The following is a 17,420-nucleotide window of genomic DNA, read 5'->3' on the forward strand; positions in this document are numbered from 1 at the left end:
GTCGGCTGCACATCCCAAAGATGCTCCATACAAGGCAGGATGGATCCATGCTTTCATGTTGTTTACGCCAAATTCTGACCCTACCATCCGAATGTCGCAGCAGAAATCGAGACTCATCAGACCAAGCAACGTTTTTCCAATCTTCTACTGTCCAATTTCGATGAGCTTGTACAAATTGTAGCCTCAGTTTCCTGTTCTTAGCTGAAAGGAGTGGTACCCGGTGTGGTCTTCTGCCTCAAAGTTCGACGCACTGTGCGTTCAGAGATGCTCTTAGGCCTACCTTGGTTGTAACGGGTGGCGATTTGAGTCACTGTTGCCTTTCTATCAGCTCGAACCAGTCTGCCCATTCTCCTCTGACCTCTGGCATCAACAAGGCATTTCCGCCCACAGAACTGCCGCTCACTGGATTTTTTTTCTTTTTCGGACCATTCTCTGTAAACCCTAGAGATGGTTGTGCGTGAAAATCCCAGTAGATCAGCAGTTTCTGAAATACTCAGACCAGCCCTTCTGGCACCAACAACCATGCCACATTCAAAGGCACTCAAATCACCTTTCTTCCCCATACTGATGCTCGGTTTGAACTGCAGGAGATTGTCTTGACCATGTCTACATGCCTAAATGCACTGAGTTGCCGCCATGTGATTGGCTGATTAGAAATTAAGTGTTAACAAGAAGTTGGACAGGTGTACCTAATAAAGTGGCCAGTGAGTGTATGTTTTAACGAACATTTGAGCACATAAATCCATTAGATGTAGGTTTTGCAAGCCTGCGAGAAAATATCGCAGTACGGATGCCACACGGATTACATACGGAGGATGCCATGTGCAAAATACGCTGACAAACCCTGAGTACGGATGACATACGGATCACTATTTTGGGAACATTTCTGCGTATTACGGCCATAAAAAACGGACCGTATTTTCATACGCCGTGTGTGACGCCGGCCATATTCTGTTGTTTAAGTGCTCCCTTTATTGCAACAGATATTGCCTCATAATGGATATTTCGTCATATCAGACTAGAGCGTGGTGTGTGTGCCCTCATCTAGAACATGAAACTTCCAGTTAATAAGCATAGTGTGCATGGTTTTTTTTATGCTTTTATCCTCTTTCAGCGGTTTGTCTCTTTGATATATGCAAAATAAAACTGCTTGGTTTTGTAAACTTCCTGTTACTTAGCTTTGATAAATTGTGTCACTCGCGTGCAGATTACATGTGTTTTTGTTTCCACTGGAATTAAATAAAAAGCCTACGTTTTTTACCTGTGGATTTTTCTTTGCTCATTCAATTCTATGGGGAAAATCCACAAATCATGCATAATTTACTGAAAGAGAAATTGGCATTTTGCAGATTTCAAATTTGCACAGCATGTCAGGCCAAAAAATAAAAAGTAGTCTGTTTGCTGGCACAATATATGCTGCATTTTTTGTGCACAAAAAGACAGCAGAAAAAGGGGGTTAGCTATATCCTGTGTAATTAAAAGAGTAAATAAAGAGAAAGCACTTTTTTATTATTTTTTTTTTATTATTACTTTGCAGTGTGAAACAGCAATTTCGTAATAAAACTCACAGGCAAACTTTGGTTTCAGGCAACTGCTTGCAGGAAGAAAAAAAAAACAAAAACAAACAAAAACAGCATCTTACATTTCTAAAAAGAAAGGAGTCAAAATGATAAAAAAAAAAAAATTACCCAAAGCATAAAACAAATGCCAATATTATCAAATACAGTATATGATGCAGAAGTGAAATCTAGGTGTATTACAGGGCGGTCATCAAACAAACAGATTGGATTCTGTAAAATCGGTCAGAGATCAATACATGATCTATTTTTTTTTTTTTTCTTAGAAATAGGCGACTTGAATTAATTTCAAAATTACATTCAAAGTAAAAAATAGTCAAAAACCTTATTCCTGCAAATTTCATTTTTTTTTTTTTTGCTACACAGGCATTTGACATGTAGCCCTTTATCATGCTACAAGCCTTGCAGAGGCTACACTTTACCATAGGATGAGTGTTCCAAGACTGCCCCCTAGTGACATTTGGAGGCACGAACAAGCATCGTCCGATTTTAGTTAAGAAGCCCCTGAGTGCTACAGGTGATCGATCGCCAAACATCTTACATGCCGAGACAGGACAGACAATAAATAGGTTTCAGGTGTTTCAGCTCCAACACATGGGGTAAAGCAGCACTTTGCTTAGCAGGTCCATCCAGACGTGTACACATGTGCATTCCAGCAAACATTTAGGGACAAGTGCGTTGCATAGATCTCAACTTCACTGTTCCAGCTCCTTCTTGACTTCTGCTATGTAATGATGATCAACGCCGTGAGCGATCTCCATTATAGCAATAGCCTGGAAGGAAAACAACACTTTTTTTTTTAACCAATCTACCCAATTGCAGTGCATGTTGTGTTAGTGTGTGCCCACTGCCACAGTAACAATCACATTTTTAATACAATATTTAAAAAAAATAAATAAATAAATAAATTGTTTTTGCAGTGGACCTCTGTAGGAAGTTGACAGCTGTTAGCTATAAAATAATTCTGGTACACAGACGCCATTCTGAGCAGCCGGAGGAAAATGTTAGTTAGAAGTATACGGCAGAAGCTTTTCCCGCTTATACTTTAAGTTCATGAAAACTGCAGATACCTTTTTCAGGGCTTTTGTACCGGCCGATTTCTTTTCCAGTCCCATGTAAAGTCGTCCGAGCTTCAACCACATGGAGGCGACATTCAGAGAGTACGGAGGATAGTGCTTACTGGAAGACAAAGCCACCACAACATTGGGACTAGTGATGAGCGACCACGCTCGGGCGCCAACCGCGGGTCTTCAGCGTGCTCGACTAGTGTGTTCAGAGTCCCCGCGGCTGCTGTCATGCAGGGATTGCCTCTGTTAGGGAATAACTGCATGTGTTGCGGCTGTTGACATGCAGCTGCGGGGAGTCAAACATATTATTCGAGCATGCCGAAGACAGTCAGTTAGCACCAGAGCATGCTTAGATAACACCTTATCCCAGCACATTTGCTCATCAGTACTTGTGACATCACTAACAACCTTCCCCTCTGGCATCACCACATGCACCCCCCAGAAGTGTCCCTACAACCCAGCGTCACATTATATTAGGCACACAAATATGGGCTAATATACTTCCACTTTACAGGTCAAGCAGAGCTAACAATTCCATTTCAGTGGCAATATACATCTTCTGAATGAACCTGTAACATTATATTATAACAAAACAAAATTATATAATATAATTTTTTTTTTTTTTATTTATTTATGTTTTTTCTTTTCCTCCCCAATGAATAGTTGCATGAGGGTCCCCCCCCCCTCTCTATAGTGATAACACTATTGATTAAATAAATGTTTATTTTTTTTATAACGTCATTGATACAGTGATGTGTCTTTAGTACCTTTCCACAGTGGAAACCCATCAAAAACACATGTAATCCGCACAAGTGTTTTTTTTTTCCCCCTGCAGATTTTCAGCAACTAACGCAAGTCTATGGGGAAAATCTGCACATAAATCGCCATGCAAGTGTAACCGACATGTTGCGGATATGAAACGCACACCGCAGGGCAGTTTACACTAAGAAAAAAAGATGCACAGCGGGAACAAGATTTCTATAAATCCCATTCACTCTGCTGGAACTGGAAGATGCATTTCTGACCCTGGGAAAATTAAAAAAAAAAAAAAAAAATGCACCAAAAACCTCATTGTGGGCACGCAGCCCTAAACAAGGAAAAATGGCATCCAAGAGGTTAAAAACCATTGCGATTAGTACTGACTTCTCTCCGGTGCCAGCCTTATAACTGCTACAAGCGCTTGAACCCGTTCTGTATAATGATCGCACACTACACGTCACTAAAACTTACTAAACACAACCCAGGTGTGGCGCACTATCTGAACACTATGGGGCCTATTTATTAAAACTCATAGCAACCAATCACGGCACAGCTTTCATTCTTCCAGAGCGAAATATTAAATGAAAGCTGCGTTGCGATTGGTTGCTATGGAAAACAAAAACATTTCTTTCAAAGCTTTTTCAGAAATCTGCACCTGAATCCCATAGCAACCAATCAGAGCACTGCTTTAATTTCAGATCTTGGTTTGGGAGAATGAAAGCTGTGCTGTGATTGGTTGCTATGGGAAAAAATAAAGCTCATCATTGAAACCATGTTTTTCCTAATAACCAGGCATCCATGTTATTTCAAGAGATCGTTCAGCAATGTACAATCATTTACCTGTATGGTTTGATAATTTTTTGACCATATTTCAAGGCTCCATCCCAGTCCTGCAGATACAGGCAGACTCCCATGGCTTGGTACATCATATGCAAAACGTACACATTGCTATCATCGAACACGGCTCCCATCTTCTCCATACTAAGCTCGCACATTTCCAGCAGCTCGCTAGGAGGTGGCATAGTTAAGGAGAGAAAGCCAATGTGGTCGATCCTACCATGTCTAGGGGCAATAGCCGACAGCTGCACTTTGCTCAATTGTTTGTCTGCGAGGCAGTAGAGTCTGAGAATTTGCACCTCCGCGTCAAGCGGTCCAACCCCTAGTGATTAGTGATAGCCGAACCTGAACAGACCCCAAACACTGACTTCTCCCAGAGGTCCGCGTTACTGTTCGGGTTCAACACACCGAATAAAGCTTATTGAAAGGCGGCAACGCAACCAATCAACTTTTATGGTATAAGCACTTCCGGCCCCATCACAGCCATGCCAAGTGTGATTGGCCGGCGCATTCGGGCCCCCTCTATTGTTGATAACAAGCACAGGTACAGCAGACAGCTGCGGGCGATGACCTCAGTAAGGTTACCACAGTTAATCGGCTGTGAACTGCGATAACCTTACTGACGTCAGCGCTCGTTACACCAGCCGGATTCACATGCTACAGTCATCGTGTTATGGCTGCCGTGCTGAGAGGTCACATTACTGATGTCACTGCATCCAGATGTAGCATAGTCCGAGATAGTCATGGGTGTGAGATGGATTTACGGGGGACCTCTTTGGATTATTTTATTATTTATTTTTAAAGGTCATAAATGGGTAATAGAGGATAATTGTTAAATGCTTTTAACAATTAAAGAACTTTTCTGTGTGTTTATTGCTTTTGACTACAGGTTTAGTAATGGAGTTGTCTGACTGACTTCTCCTTTACTAACCCCTGGGCTTGATGTCAGCGGACATTACGCAGCTGACATCAACCCCAAAACCATTACCCAGCTTGTCAACGCACCAGGGCAAGCGGGAAGAGCTGAGGCTAAGTGCCAGAATCTAATGGATACGCCATTTCTGGGGCAGCTCAGGCATGGCATTATTAGTCTGGGAGGGGACCAATATCCATGGCCCCTTCTGCCAGCCTATTAATATCAGCTTTCAGCAGTCTGCTTAGCCTTTGTGTCCCTCTTAATTTATTTTAACAACGAGCAATGTCATTTTTTTGGAGTCCCACCTTTTTAAATAACCAGTAAAGGCTAAGCAGACAGCTGGGAGCCGATATTAATAGCCTGGGAAGCTTAATGGATATTGGCCTCTTCCCAGAATAGTAACACCAGCCCCCAGATGTCTGCTTCGCCTCAGCTGGGTATTAAAAATAAAGGGGGTCCCACAATGTTTTTCTTTATTATTGGTTAAATACATATACAGTAAGCTACACACCAACTGCACTAATTATATTTATCACTGACCTATTTCTTATTATGCACAGGCACCGGCTGGTGAATACTCTTATAAGAGTCGCCTGCTCTCGACACCACCAGTGAGACCAGGCGATGCTGACAGTAGTAGTCATCAGCCGACGCCTGACTGGCGGTAACCCTTTCACCGTAGGCCACAGCAGCTGGATCACACTCGGTCCTCTGTATGACGGTGTGGGAATCCGCTGCGGTCTGCAATACCCGGCAGCTGCGACTCCAGTAAGGTTACTGCCGGTCACAGCCGGTGTTTCCCCACGCTCTCACAGAGGACCGCTTGGGAACCGCCGGATCAAGTTTGGGTACCATTCTAGTGCACAAACTGAAATTTTGGGGGTTGTGGGTCAGCGCATCCGTACTAGTAATCAGCAAGTTATTAAACATCCTAAGGGCTTGCGCACATGACCGTTTAAAGTGGACGAGGGCCATCCATGGTTTTGACAGATGGCACTCGCCCCCATGTTATGCTATGAGGGTGGGCATATGTTCGATTTTTTTCCTCGTACTGGAAAAATAAAAAAATATCCATGACATGTCGGACTATCATCCGAGTGCAGGATCAAAATGGGCAATGCAGTCTGTGAGTCCGTGGAAAACCTTGGATCGTGCGCTGGTGAGATCCAAGTGTGGTCTATTTTTCATGGACAGACATAATGGTCAAAAATGGAGAATTTTTTCCCCTCCCACCTCTGAGAAAAACTGATCCCTCTCCGATCAAACTCCAATTAGCATAATTGGACCTTCGACTTGCTCAGTTGGAGAGAAAACAGTTGTGTGACCCTACAACTCTCAGTATGTCCTGGAAGCCTGCGGAGTTTTGTAGGTCAGATATATAAAAGCATTAAGTCATAGAACAGAAAAAAAAAAAAGGATATTTTTGTAATGTTTCGCCCTACGGAACTCCTCCACCACATTACGGGCGTATCGGATCATGTCACGTATGGTCTGAGGATTCTGGGGGTCATTAAGTTTCCTGAGCTCCATTTTAGATGAATCCTGTAGAGAAAGAAATAAGTGAAGATAATTACATTCTCCTTCTGGTCGTATATGGTTAGGCTCCCTCTCCATAAGACCAGGGCATGACGTCAGGTTCAGTCATATTGTGAAGATGGCCTTACAAACAGGCTTGATAAATAGGGTCAGTAGTCATTATTTCTTGCTGGTAGTCCTTTCTGACGTTCTGGAAATTATCCCTTCTCCATCGAAAGAGACAATCCATTTTGGAGTTAACAGTTCCCCTTTTTGTGTTTTATCCTCTATGCATTCCAAGAGCTATAGTTTTAATCTTTGCTCATGTGAGTGCATTTTTTTTTTTTTTCCCCAGGGAGAATTTTAGTTATTTTTGTGGCACTCCCTTTTCAGATGCTTAGTACTTGTTAATTGATCCTTTCCATCCTCAGGATGTAATAATACCTCCTAGAGAAAGGAGGCGAACGTATGGAGTGAGCGCAGGTGCCGAATCCAGCAGTGATTGGAGATAGCCCCAAAGCAAAAGAAATGTTAAAAAAAAACAAAAAAAAAAAACAAACAAACATTTGGTATCACCACATGTGAAAATGTCTAATCAAAAGATTACATTTCTTAACGCCTTAATGACGGAGCCAATTTTGTACTTGATGACCAGGCCAAATTTTACAATTCTGACCACTGTCACTTTGTGGTTATATCTCTGGAACGCTTCAACGGATCCCAGTGATTCTGAGAATGTTTTTTTCGTGACATATTGTACTTCATGTTCGTGGTAAAATTTCTTCGACATGACTTGCGTTTATTTATGAAAAAAAAAAAACGGAAATTTGGCAAAAGTTTTGAAAATTTAGCAGTTTTCAAATTTTTTATTTTTGTGCCCTTAAATCAGAGTGTGGTGTCGCACAAAATAGTTAAACAACATTTCCCACATGTCTACTTTATATCAGCACAATTTTGGAAACATTTTTTTTGGTTAGGAAGTTAGAAATGTTAAAAGTTGACCAGCGATTTCTCATTTTTCCAACAAAATTTACAAAACCAACTCCCATTTGTAGTGAGTTTAGGGGGTCAATATAACAGAAAATACCCAAAAGTGACACCACTCTAAAACCTGCTCCCCTCAAGGTGCTCAAAACCACATTCAAGTAGTTTATTAACCCTTCAGGTGCTTCACGAGAACTAAAGCAATGTGGAATTAAAAAAAAAAAAAAAAATCATTTTACTTTTTTCCACTCAAAATTTACTGTGGAACCAATTTTTTTGGTATTTTCACAAAGGTATCAGGAAAAAAAAAAATGGACCACAAAATTTGTTGTGCAATTTCTCCTTAGTACACAGATACCCCATATGTGGGGAAAAGCCACTGTTTGGGAGCATGGCAGGGCTCAGAAGGGAGGGGAGCACCGTTTGGCTTTTTGAACGCAAAATTGTCTGGAATCAATGGCGGGCGCCATGTCGCATTTGCAGACCCCGTGATGTACCAAAACAGTGTAAATCCTCCAACTCTAACACAGTACTACCCCTGACCCTAATCCCAACCCTAACCACAACCATATCCCTAATACAACCCTAACCTCAACTCTAGCTCAAACCCTAAAAGAAAAAAAATAAATGCTTTTAATTTTATTATTTTTCTTTAACTAAGGGGGTGATAAAGGGGAGATTGATTTACTTTTTTTTTTTAAAATTTATTTATTTTTATCTATTTATTTATATTGATCGCTGTGATAGACCCTACCAGCACTGGAGTAAGTACCCTTAACTACTGCCATTAAAAAGCGTATCGGCGCTCATTAAGGGGTTAAACACATGTAAAAGCATAGGGGACAAGCTCTAGGTATGTGTTGGTAGGCGAGTATTGCCTTGTTTATTCATTTTTTTCAAATGTTTAATATACCAAGCCACCAGTAAAGTTAGCCCAGACAACCATTATAAAGTTATGTGTCTCCAAAAATAGCACAATTTTTTTTTTCTTTTTTAACACTCGTTTTATTTACTTTTCTTTAAAAATTTTTTGTAAAGAATTCTATTTATATGACCATCTGACGGCAGCTCCCTTCACTTTCACCCCATTGGGATCAGGTTGATGGTGTATAAAGAGAGGGACCTGCCAAGTGTTAAAGAGGCAGAACAACTTCCCCTACATCATTTTTTGGGTGGGTGTGATAAGAGGAACCATTCCCTGCTCGTATCGCCTTTTCCTCCCGTTATTCGGACAGATTTGCACTTTTACATTCAGTGCACTGAAGACAGATGACAGAGCTGGGACAGACGTAGGAAAATGTGCTCAGCTTCTGTCCATACCATATGGTCATCAGGGTCTGGGCCACCACCCAATAGAAAGAACATGCCCCCTCTACCTTCTGCTTGGTGGTGCACTCCTTACAGTCACAGGTGAAAAAATAAGAATCCTTAAGTCTGTCATTTCGATCTTCTGTAGGGTAGAGCAAATCGATGTAGCTGGTGAACACCTGGAATTTGAGAAGATAATGAAGAAAGGTTCATAAGGAACGAGCGACAAGGTCCACAGATCAGTCACCCATTTAAACAGTTCATCGCCAACGTTTCGGCTTCTGGAACTCCAGCAAACCATCTGCCACCACATGGCATGCAATTAAAGCAAATTGGTCAAATTCCACCATTAAAACAGCTTATATTTGTTTAAATCATTGTTTGGACCTGAAGAGGCTGTTGTACTTGTTTTGAAAAATCGATGCAATTTTTTTTTTTCGAAAGCTTCACTGACCTTATGAGTTCAGTTACAACTAGACTCAATCAGGATTAATGAGCCATTCCGACAGATTCTCAACGTAAGTACACCCGTCTCACCAGGTCTAGGAGATTTATTTAATAACGTACCAAAATTGTATTGTGAAATCGGGTGAAAAATTGCTTTAAACAGATTGGCTGGGACCTCAGACATTGTTGGCTTGTCTTTAGGATAGGGCATCGATGTCTGTTCGGTGGTGGTGCGACACCCGTGCCCCAGACAATCAGTTGCTCGCTGAGTCAGCAGCAGCCACAGCTCTTCAGTTATGGAGCTGCACAGGACAGTTACTGTTAAAATCAATAGCGGGCGGATGTGGAGTACGACCACGACCACTACGCAGTCAGAGCTGTGCAGCTCCGTAACTGAGCAGTTCTGGCTGCTGCTGACAACAGGAACTGCTGATCGCCGGAGATGCCGGGTGCTGAAACCCCACTGGTCAGACATTGATCACCTATCCCAAGTATAGGCCATCAATGTTAAAGTCCCGGACAACCCCTTTAAATGAATGGCCGACCATAAGACATGGCAGAGCTCTGTTAGCGGCTAATAGAGTGGGGGGACCTTTCTCTATGAATGATTGTCTTCATAGACAACCCTGATAGGGGTGCATGTTAGCAGATGGATGTTTGCAACACAGATTGGGAATCAGTGGACATCATGGGAACATGGGGGCCTTATCAAGTTGTGAAGAACAGTTATTTGGAGTCAAAACACACGTAATTTTAAGAAGCAGCATGTAATATTACATAATATACAATAAAATCATATGTAGTTAAAAGGAATTTTTTATGCAGATATTGGATCTACAAATATTAAGAAAAAGGAGCCTGGAACATCTTTGGAAAAAAAACCTGGTGCAGTTACTACTACTGGCCACAAGATGGACCCGCAGGACAAGGTAACATTGCACTGCAGCAGCTGGTGGAGGCCGGATCTGGGGGGCCGGCGTGCAGACACTTCAGGGGACACCATTTCATCACACGTTCATAGTCATCTTGTAGATCTTATCGAGATTCCAAGCATTAACCAGACTATCCAGCAGGCTATACCGCGTGGTAGAACTCTACCCCCATATAGGTCCTGGCTTTATATAGCAGCTGTTACTCGAGTGTCCTCAAACTGAAAGAATTTCCCAGCGCTCCCCACAAATACCTCCGGCACAACGTCAGGATATATTCCTGCTATGGAAAGATAAACCCTGCCTCAGCCCGGCTCCATGCACCACAGCTCCAAGTAAGTCATTCGCAGGCAGCGCTTCTCACGTGGGTGGTGGCCACATCTCCGTTTTTGTGCAGTTGTTGCCCCCCACTTCCTTGGATAGTACTACCAGTAGGGATTACCGCTGCTATAAAGGGGATATTTGATGTGTACGATGTTTATATTGGTGGTCGGCATCTCATTCATGATACCAGGACTCAGGGTTTCCCAGAAGATCATTGTCCCATCACACACTCTCCACCGGATGGTCTTCACTCTGGAGCAGCCACTTCCCCGGGAAAGTGATGAACACGCCTGTCCGTATGGAAAAATGTAGTTCAGACCAGAGCGCCTTATTCCAATACTCCATGGTCCAGGTCTGATGCTCACATATCCATGTCTGGCAAAGTTACGCAGCAAGCCTCGATGCTCTTTGTTTCAGCCAGAAGAAACTTGGTCAGCAATGTCTGTGGGACCAGAGGGGTCTAACTTCACGCTGCACACGGATCACTGAGCCTTGGACATCTATGACCACCTATCACACGTTCACCTGCAGTCCTTCCTTGAACCACTTTGTTGCCATATGCTGGGGACCCCTCATTTTCAAGATCCATCCCATGCTGTGACCCCCGCACCACAAGACCAACCTTATACTGGGAACCACCTCACAAGAGCCACCATAAACCAGGAACCCTCCACAACAGCCACTTTATATATTGGGAACCTCTCCCCACATGACTGGAGCCTGCATATTGCATGCTGTTAACCCCCTAAAAAAACCTACCGTATGATGGTCAAAGCCCTACTGGACTGGTCACATTCTGGGAACCTCTTCCCACATTACTGATCGCATGTCATAACCCCTCAAAAAACCTTCCGTATGATGGTGAACACCCTACTAGACCGACCACATTCTGGGAACTTCTTCCCACATGACCGATTGCGTGCCATAACCCCCAAAAAAACTACCTGATGGTGCACACCCTACTGGACTGACCACATGCTGGGTCACCCCCCCAATCATCAACATGACCCATCACATTCTGGAATGACGCTCCCCCTACAAGATCCACCTCACGCTGGGACCACCTAGGTGGAAACACCCACAAGACCTATAGTTTTGGTGATGTTCTGACCCAGTTGTCCTGACATAATTTGGGCCTTGTCGGTCTTTAAGAACCCTTCCTTTGCCCATACATCACAAACTGGAAAAAAGTAAAGGCCCTTCGGAAAGAAAACAAAATATTTAAAATGTTCCAAATTCTCCTGTTCCCAACATGTGGGATTCTACTTTTTTTTTTTTTAATCGGATTATTAGAATTGAACGATTGCCTATAAAAGGATGGTGGTGTGGTAATTAAGAAATAATCGAGCGTTTCACCTCATCTCCGGCGTTAATCTCCTGCACGGCCCGGATCTCGGCCACGGTGCCCTTGTAGGTCACGATCACGTTGGGGCAGCAGCTGTGATTCATTAGTGCAACGCTACAAAAGAAGGAAAACGCATTAGAAAGGGTTAAATTACAGTATATAAATCCTAGATTTTTCTTCTTTTTCCCTGTGAATGAAGCTAGAGACCTGATACAACCCAGAATCAGAAAAGTAAAGTGTTTGTATTGGAAGGAAATTAAAAAGATATGCTATAGAAGATGCCAATATACAAGATTTATTCTGGCAGAGGAGATGAAATCCATCCACCTTGGCATTCTTCCCGTCATTCCTTGCCTTTAACCTTGAATTTGGCATCTGTCTGTGTGAACTCATTCCTATACCTAGTGCAATGTGATTGTAATGTATTCTAGTTCCCTGCAGCGCCACCACAGGAGAAACAAAGTATTACACAGTGCTGATTTAGATCAATGTGCTGCATATGTAATACAGGACAGGACGGTCCTCCAATAGAGAGAGACGCTCTTCATAACCACTCGCTACTCTAGCCAAGAGTGGATCTCAAAACAGAAGACACCTCTATTAAAAAGGGGGTTATCCTGGACTTCGTTCTTATCCCCATAGCAAAACATAACAAGCCGGCAGTCGCCAACTACCCGCCTGACCTGCCCACCATCACGTAGGTAGAGCAGAAGTCTTTGCCGACGTCATTTGATTATTTTTTTGTTGTGTTTTTTTTCCTCATTTTTAATTTTTGGGTTAGTAATGGGGAGTCTGATAGACACCTCTCCAATACTGACACCAGGGCTTGATGTCAGCTGTGCTTTTGGATAAGCTGACATCAACCCCAAAAACTATTACCCCGATTACCACCGCACCAGGGCAAAAATCGGGAAGAGCGAAGGTGAAACACCAGAATGGGAGACATCTCATGTGATACACCACTTCTGGGGAGGGAGCGGATTGGTATTTTTAGGCTGGGAAGACTAAAATAACCAGCCTGATCATATAAGCCAGCAGCTGTCTTCTTTACCTCTGCTGGCTATAAAAAGGTAGCCATTTATTAGGTTAATAGCTGTAACATTAGGTCAACATACAAGGAACTAAAGGATGCCAATTTTTATAAGGTGTCCTGTTGTTGTGAGATTCGAGGTCTAGCTATCTTCTGCAAGGTATATTTTCCGGTACGTAGCATACGTATGATGCACACAAGTATGGCACGAGGCACACAACACCTGGTCACTGTAAGGCCTCCTTCAACACAGTATCGGAGCATCACTTTTTAGAACAGTTTGCTATTGTGAGAGCCGTTTTTATGTTTCCAGAAATTTTTGGCAGATTCATCAACTGACTCTCAAAAGTTGCATATTTTGTCCGCAAATATACTCCTTCACCCATCTGGAGGGATTCTATGTACAACTGAAATTTTGGGAAAATATTAGCAAAACATGCCACTTTTTTATTAGCTAAATAGGTTAAACGGAAAGAATAAAAAAGCTTTTTTGACTTTACATAACATTCAACAACTACGTGAGCAATTTTTAACAATTTGATGCAAAAAAAAAAACAAAAACCTTAGCCACCACCTACACATGATTTGGTCAATCATCGGGGCGTCTGTGGCATCGTGGACGGGTGTTATACTGCAATATGGGTAGGTTTTGAATCCATTAATTATATGGCAGTTCTTCATGACTAATACTTTTTGCACTTTATTACCTAATTTGGCATTCTTTTGTGCCTCAGGATAGTTCCACATATGGTAAACTGTATACTTACCTAAAGCCTGTTGCTACTCCACTTTACCACTCTTATCTTGCTTGAGTAATTTTTGCTCTTGTTTATGCCTTGTGCAGGTTTCATAATACTCGTGATTCATGATATTTTATATTAAACTTATTTGAATAAAATGTAATATTTGTTAATATACATCCTTCTGTAGTGGTGTGTTTGGACACTTTGTATCCACTCTCTAGGCTCTAACCGTGCAGGGCGCCCAAACTTTTGAATAGGTCCATTTTCATTTATGTAGTTTTTAAAATGTAAAAGATGAAAATATATGTTTTTTTGCCTAAAATACAAAGGAGATCTGTCATCTTTAACTTAAACAAGTTGAAGATGAAATGATCTCTAAAAATGCTAAACTGTTCACGACAACAGTAATTTTGACCAGGGGTGCACAAACTTTTACAGGCAACTGTAAATGCCAAGTCAGGAGGAGCAACTGGTCCTCGGCCAAATCAAATCTGCTTATCTCTAACTTAAAAGGTTTGGACAAGAGTATGGGATCCACAGGAAAGGTCAACCTGTACCCTTAATATGGCGACTGGTTTTGCAACAGATGGGTCTATGTATTACTTTTCCTCTTATGTGACTCTTAAGCCAAATTTTCAACCTCTAGTGGTTGCCTCCGCTAAGATGAAGGAGACCTGCACAGTAGCATTGGGAACCGGACCAACCAACACTAGGCCCCTGTCTCCACACTGCCCCTACGCCATGTACACCCCAGTCCCCACACTGCCCCTACGCCATGTACACCCCAGTCCCCACACTGCCCCTACGCCATGTACACCCCAGTCCCCACACTGCCCCTACGCCATGTACACCCTAGTCCCCACACTGCCCCTACGCCATGTACACCCTAGTCCCCACACTGCCCCTACGCCATGTACACCCCAGTCTCCACACTGCCCCTACGCCATGTACACCCTAGTCCCCACACTGCCCCTACGCCATGTACACCCCAGTCCCCACACTGCCCCTACGCCATGTACACCCCAGTCCCCACACTGCCCCTACGCCATGTACACCCCAGTCTCCACACTGCCCCTACGCCATGTACACCCTAGTCCCCACACTGCCCCTACGCCATGTACACCCCAGTCCCCACACTGCCCCTACGCCATGTACACCCCAGTCCCCACACTGCCCCTACGCCATGTACACCCCAGTCTCCACACTGCCCCTACGCCATGTACATCCTAGTCCCCACACTGCCCCTACGTCATGTACACCCCAGTCTCCACACTGCCCCTACGCCATGTACACCCTAGTCCCCACACTGCCCCTACGCCATGTACACCCCAGTCCCCACACTGCCCTTACGCCATGTACACCCCAGTCCCCACACTGCCCCTACGCCATGTACACCCCAGTCCCCACACTGCCCCTACGCCATGTACACCCCAGTCCCCACACTGCCCCTACGCCATGTACACCCCAGTCCCCACACTGCCCCTATGTCACAGTCCCCACACTGCCCCTACGCCATATACGCTGCAGTCCCCACACTGCCCCTACGCCATATACACCCCAGTCCCCACACTGCACCTACGCCAGTCCCCACACTGCCCCTATGCCATGTACACCCCAGTCCCTACACTGCCCCTACACCACAGTCCCCAAACTGCCCCTACGCCATATACGCCCCAATCCCCACACTGCCCCTACACCATGTACACCGCAGTCCCCACACTGCCCCTATGCCACAGTTCCCACACTGCCCCTATGCCATGTACGTCCCAGCACCCAAGGTGGTCATTTTGATGTGTGGCATAATTGACATGAGAATCTCATACTCCGGGAATATCGCTGATCCTAGGTGAGACAGCTCCTCGTCTTCAATGGTGAAGCCATTGCAGTTAACCTACAAGAAGAAAGAGGAATTAGAGAGGATCCATGCGCTCCATAATGCTCGTTATTATAATTCTTCCTATAACTTCTTTTACACTGATCTCTTTACATGTGGCTCAGAAATTATTTTTTTTAAATAATTGTTAAACATGGCTGCTTTATCCTTGAAAACTGCAACAAACCTATTCTTCACTTTAGGGCTCATTTCCACTTGCGAGAGAAAAAACGGTCCGTAATCTGGACTGAAAAAACGGATGTAACTTATGCGATTGTCATGCGAGTGTTATGCGATTTTTCAATCGAACCATCCGTATGACATCCGTATGCAATCCGTTTTTTTTCTCTACAAATATTTTTATACAGTCATTTACAGGACCATTTACAGTGGTCTATGCCACAGAATGGTAAGGTATCCATAAAAAACGGACGGAATACGAATGGTACGAGTGCTGTGCGTTTTTTTTTTCTTGCACCCATTGACTTGCATTGGGGAGTCTCGTCCGAGAATCACAGCATGCTGCGATTTTTTTCTCAGTCCGATTTCGGCTGGGAAAAAAAAAATAAAAAAAAAAATCGCAAATGAAAAGACACCTATTGAATAACATTGGTCCGAGTCCAATCGGATTTTTTATCGGATTGCACTCGTCCGTTTTCCTCGCAAGTGGAAATGAGCCCTTAATCCGGCCAAGTTGTAGGACAGCTGCTTTTTTTTTTTTTTCTAATCCCTTGCAAAAAGGTTTATAAAGGGGACATTGGTGATGTACAGGAAGTCCCAGCACTCATAGTACTGGAAAAAAAAAAAACCATCTAGGTTTCGATTTGTCCCATTAATTTTACTGGAGAGATGTCCATGTAGTTATTTAATTCCTCATAACCAAGACTCCGTTGCTCCAGGATTGTGATCATTTTGATAAATCCAAATCCTACTAGAAATTTTCCTGATGGGATAATCCAAGTTTTGATATGGGAAACATCTAACACTTTTCTGGATACCAGATTATGGGCCCATCCTTATGCGAAATCGGCAAGGATCCAACCAACCAAGGACCGGTGAATGGTCAGCACCTTGAATAACCGCCCTAATCCATGTAGTTTCTCATTAAATTGATAACTGATGGCCTGTTAAGTTTCTACTAATATTTTGGAAAATTGCAACAACAAAAAAAAAATAAAAAATTTGCGGATATACCGGTACTGGTTTTATATAAATGTGTGAAGTGGGTCCGAGGGTTTTTTCAGAAGCTTTGTGCATAAATTCTCCAACATAACTCATGGGTTTTTGTAAAGTTTCTGCTCCAAAAAACTACTGGAGGAAAAAAAAAAAAAAAACAAAACCAACAACCCCCAATAGTGCACCAGTAATGACCGGCCACAGAACTCAGCTCGTGAAGCCCACACCAGTCATCCGGGAAGCAGCAGCTGTCACAGATCGAGATTTTTGCAGATCCCCGCTCAGGCGACAGCGGACCCCCACTACAAATCATAACGTGCCAGAACAGGAGGAGCAGAACTCTACGCAGCGGCAGACGATGCCGACAGGTAGGGACGGCCATCACCGCTATCCATTATGTGGCAAACTGTCTGACCATGTACAAGTCCCCTAAGGAAGAAATTATATTGCCTGCCTAGTTTACAAAAGTATGTGAACCCATAATCTGCATCTTACTGTTAATCCCTACCCATGTCCTCATCTCCAGTCACTACCAAAGCTGCGTTCATTTTATTTTATTTTTTTTCTGTGTGGTGCCAAGAGATGCACTC

The 17,420-nt window shown here is 43.3% G+C and overlaps 1 protein-coding gene across 1 annotated transcript in view; it reads right to left on the reverse strand.

The window, feature by feature from the left end:
• Nucleotides 1-1,528: 1,528 nt before the first annotated feature.
• SMYD2 (SET and MYND domain containing 2) overlaps nucleotides 1,529-17,420 on the reverse strand; it is a 35,443-nt gene continuing 19,551 nt past the window's right edge. Inside the window, exons 6-12 of the mRNA XM_077282282.1 lie at nucleotides 15,605-15,672; nucleotides 12,020-12,122; nucleotides 9,032-9,142; nucleotides 6,578-6,698; nucleotides 4,244-4,418; nucleotides 2,648-2,756; nucleotides 1,529-2,350 (exon numbers count right to left, since the gene is read on the reverse strand). Coding sequence (XP_077138397.1) covers nucleotides 2,273-2,350; nucleotides 2,648-2,756; nucleotides 4,244-4,418; nucleotides 6,578-6,698; nucleotides 9,032-9,142; nucleotides 12,020-12,122; nucleotides 15,605-15,672 — 765 coding nt within the window. The 3' untranslated portion in view covers nucleotides 1,529-2,272. The remainder of the gene's footprint in view (nucleotides 2,351-2,647; nucleotides 2,757-4,243; nucleotides 4,419-6,577; nucleotides 6,699-9,031; nucleotides 9,143-12,019; nucleotides 12,123-15,604; nucleotides 15,673-17,420) is intronic.

The sequence above is a fragment of the Ranitomeya variabilis genome, chromosome 2 (genome assembly GCF_051348905.1).
Source record: "Ranitomeya variabilis isolate aRanVar5 chromosome 2, aRanVar5.hap1, whole genome shotgun sequence".
Classification (NCBI taxonomy): Eukaryota; Metazoa; Chordata; class Amphibia; order Anura; family Dendrobatidae; genus Ranitomeya; species Ranitomeya variabilis.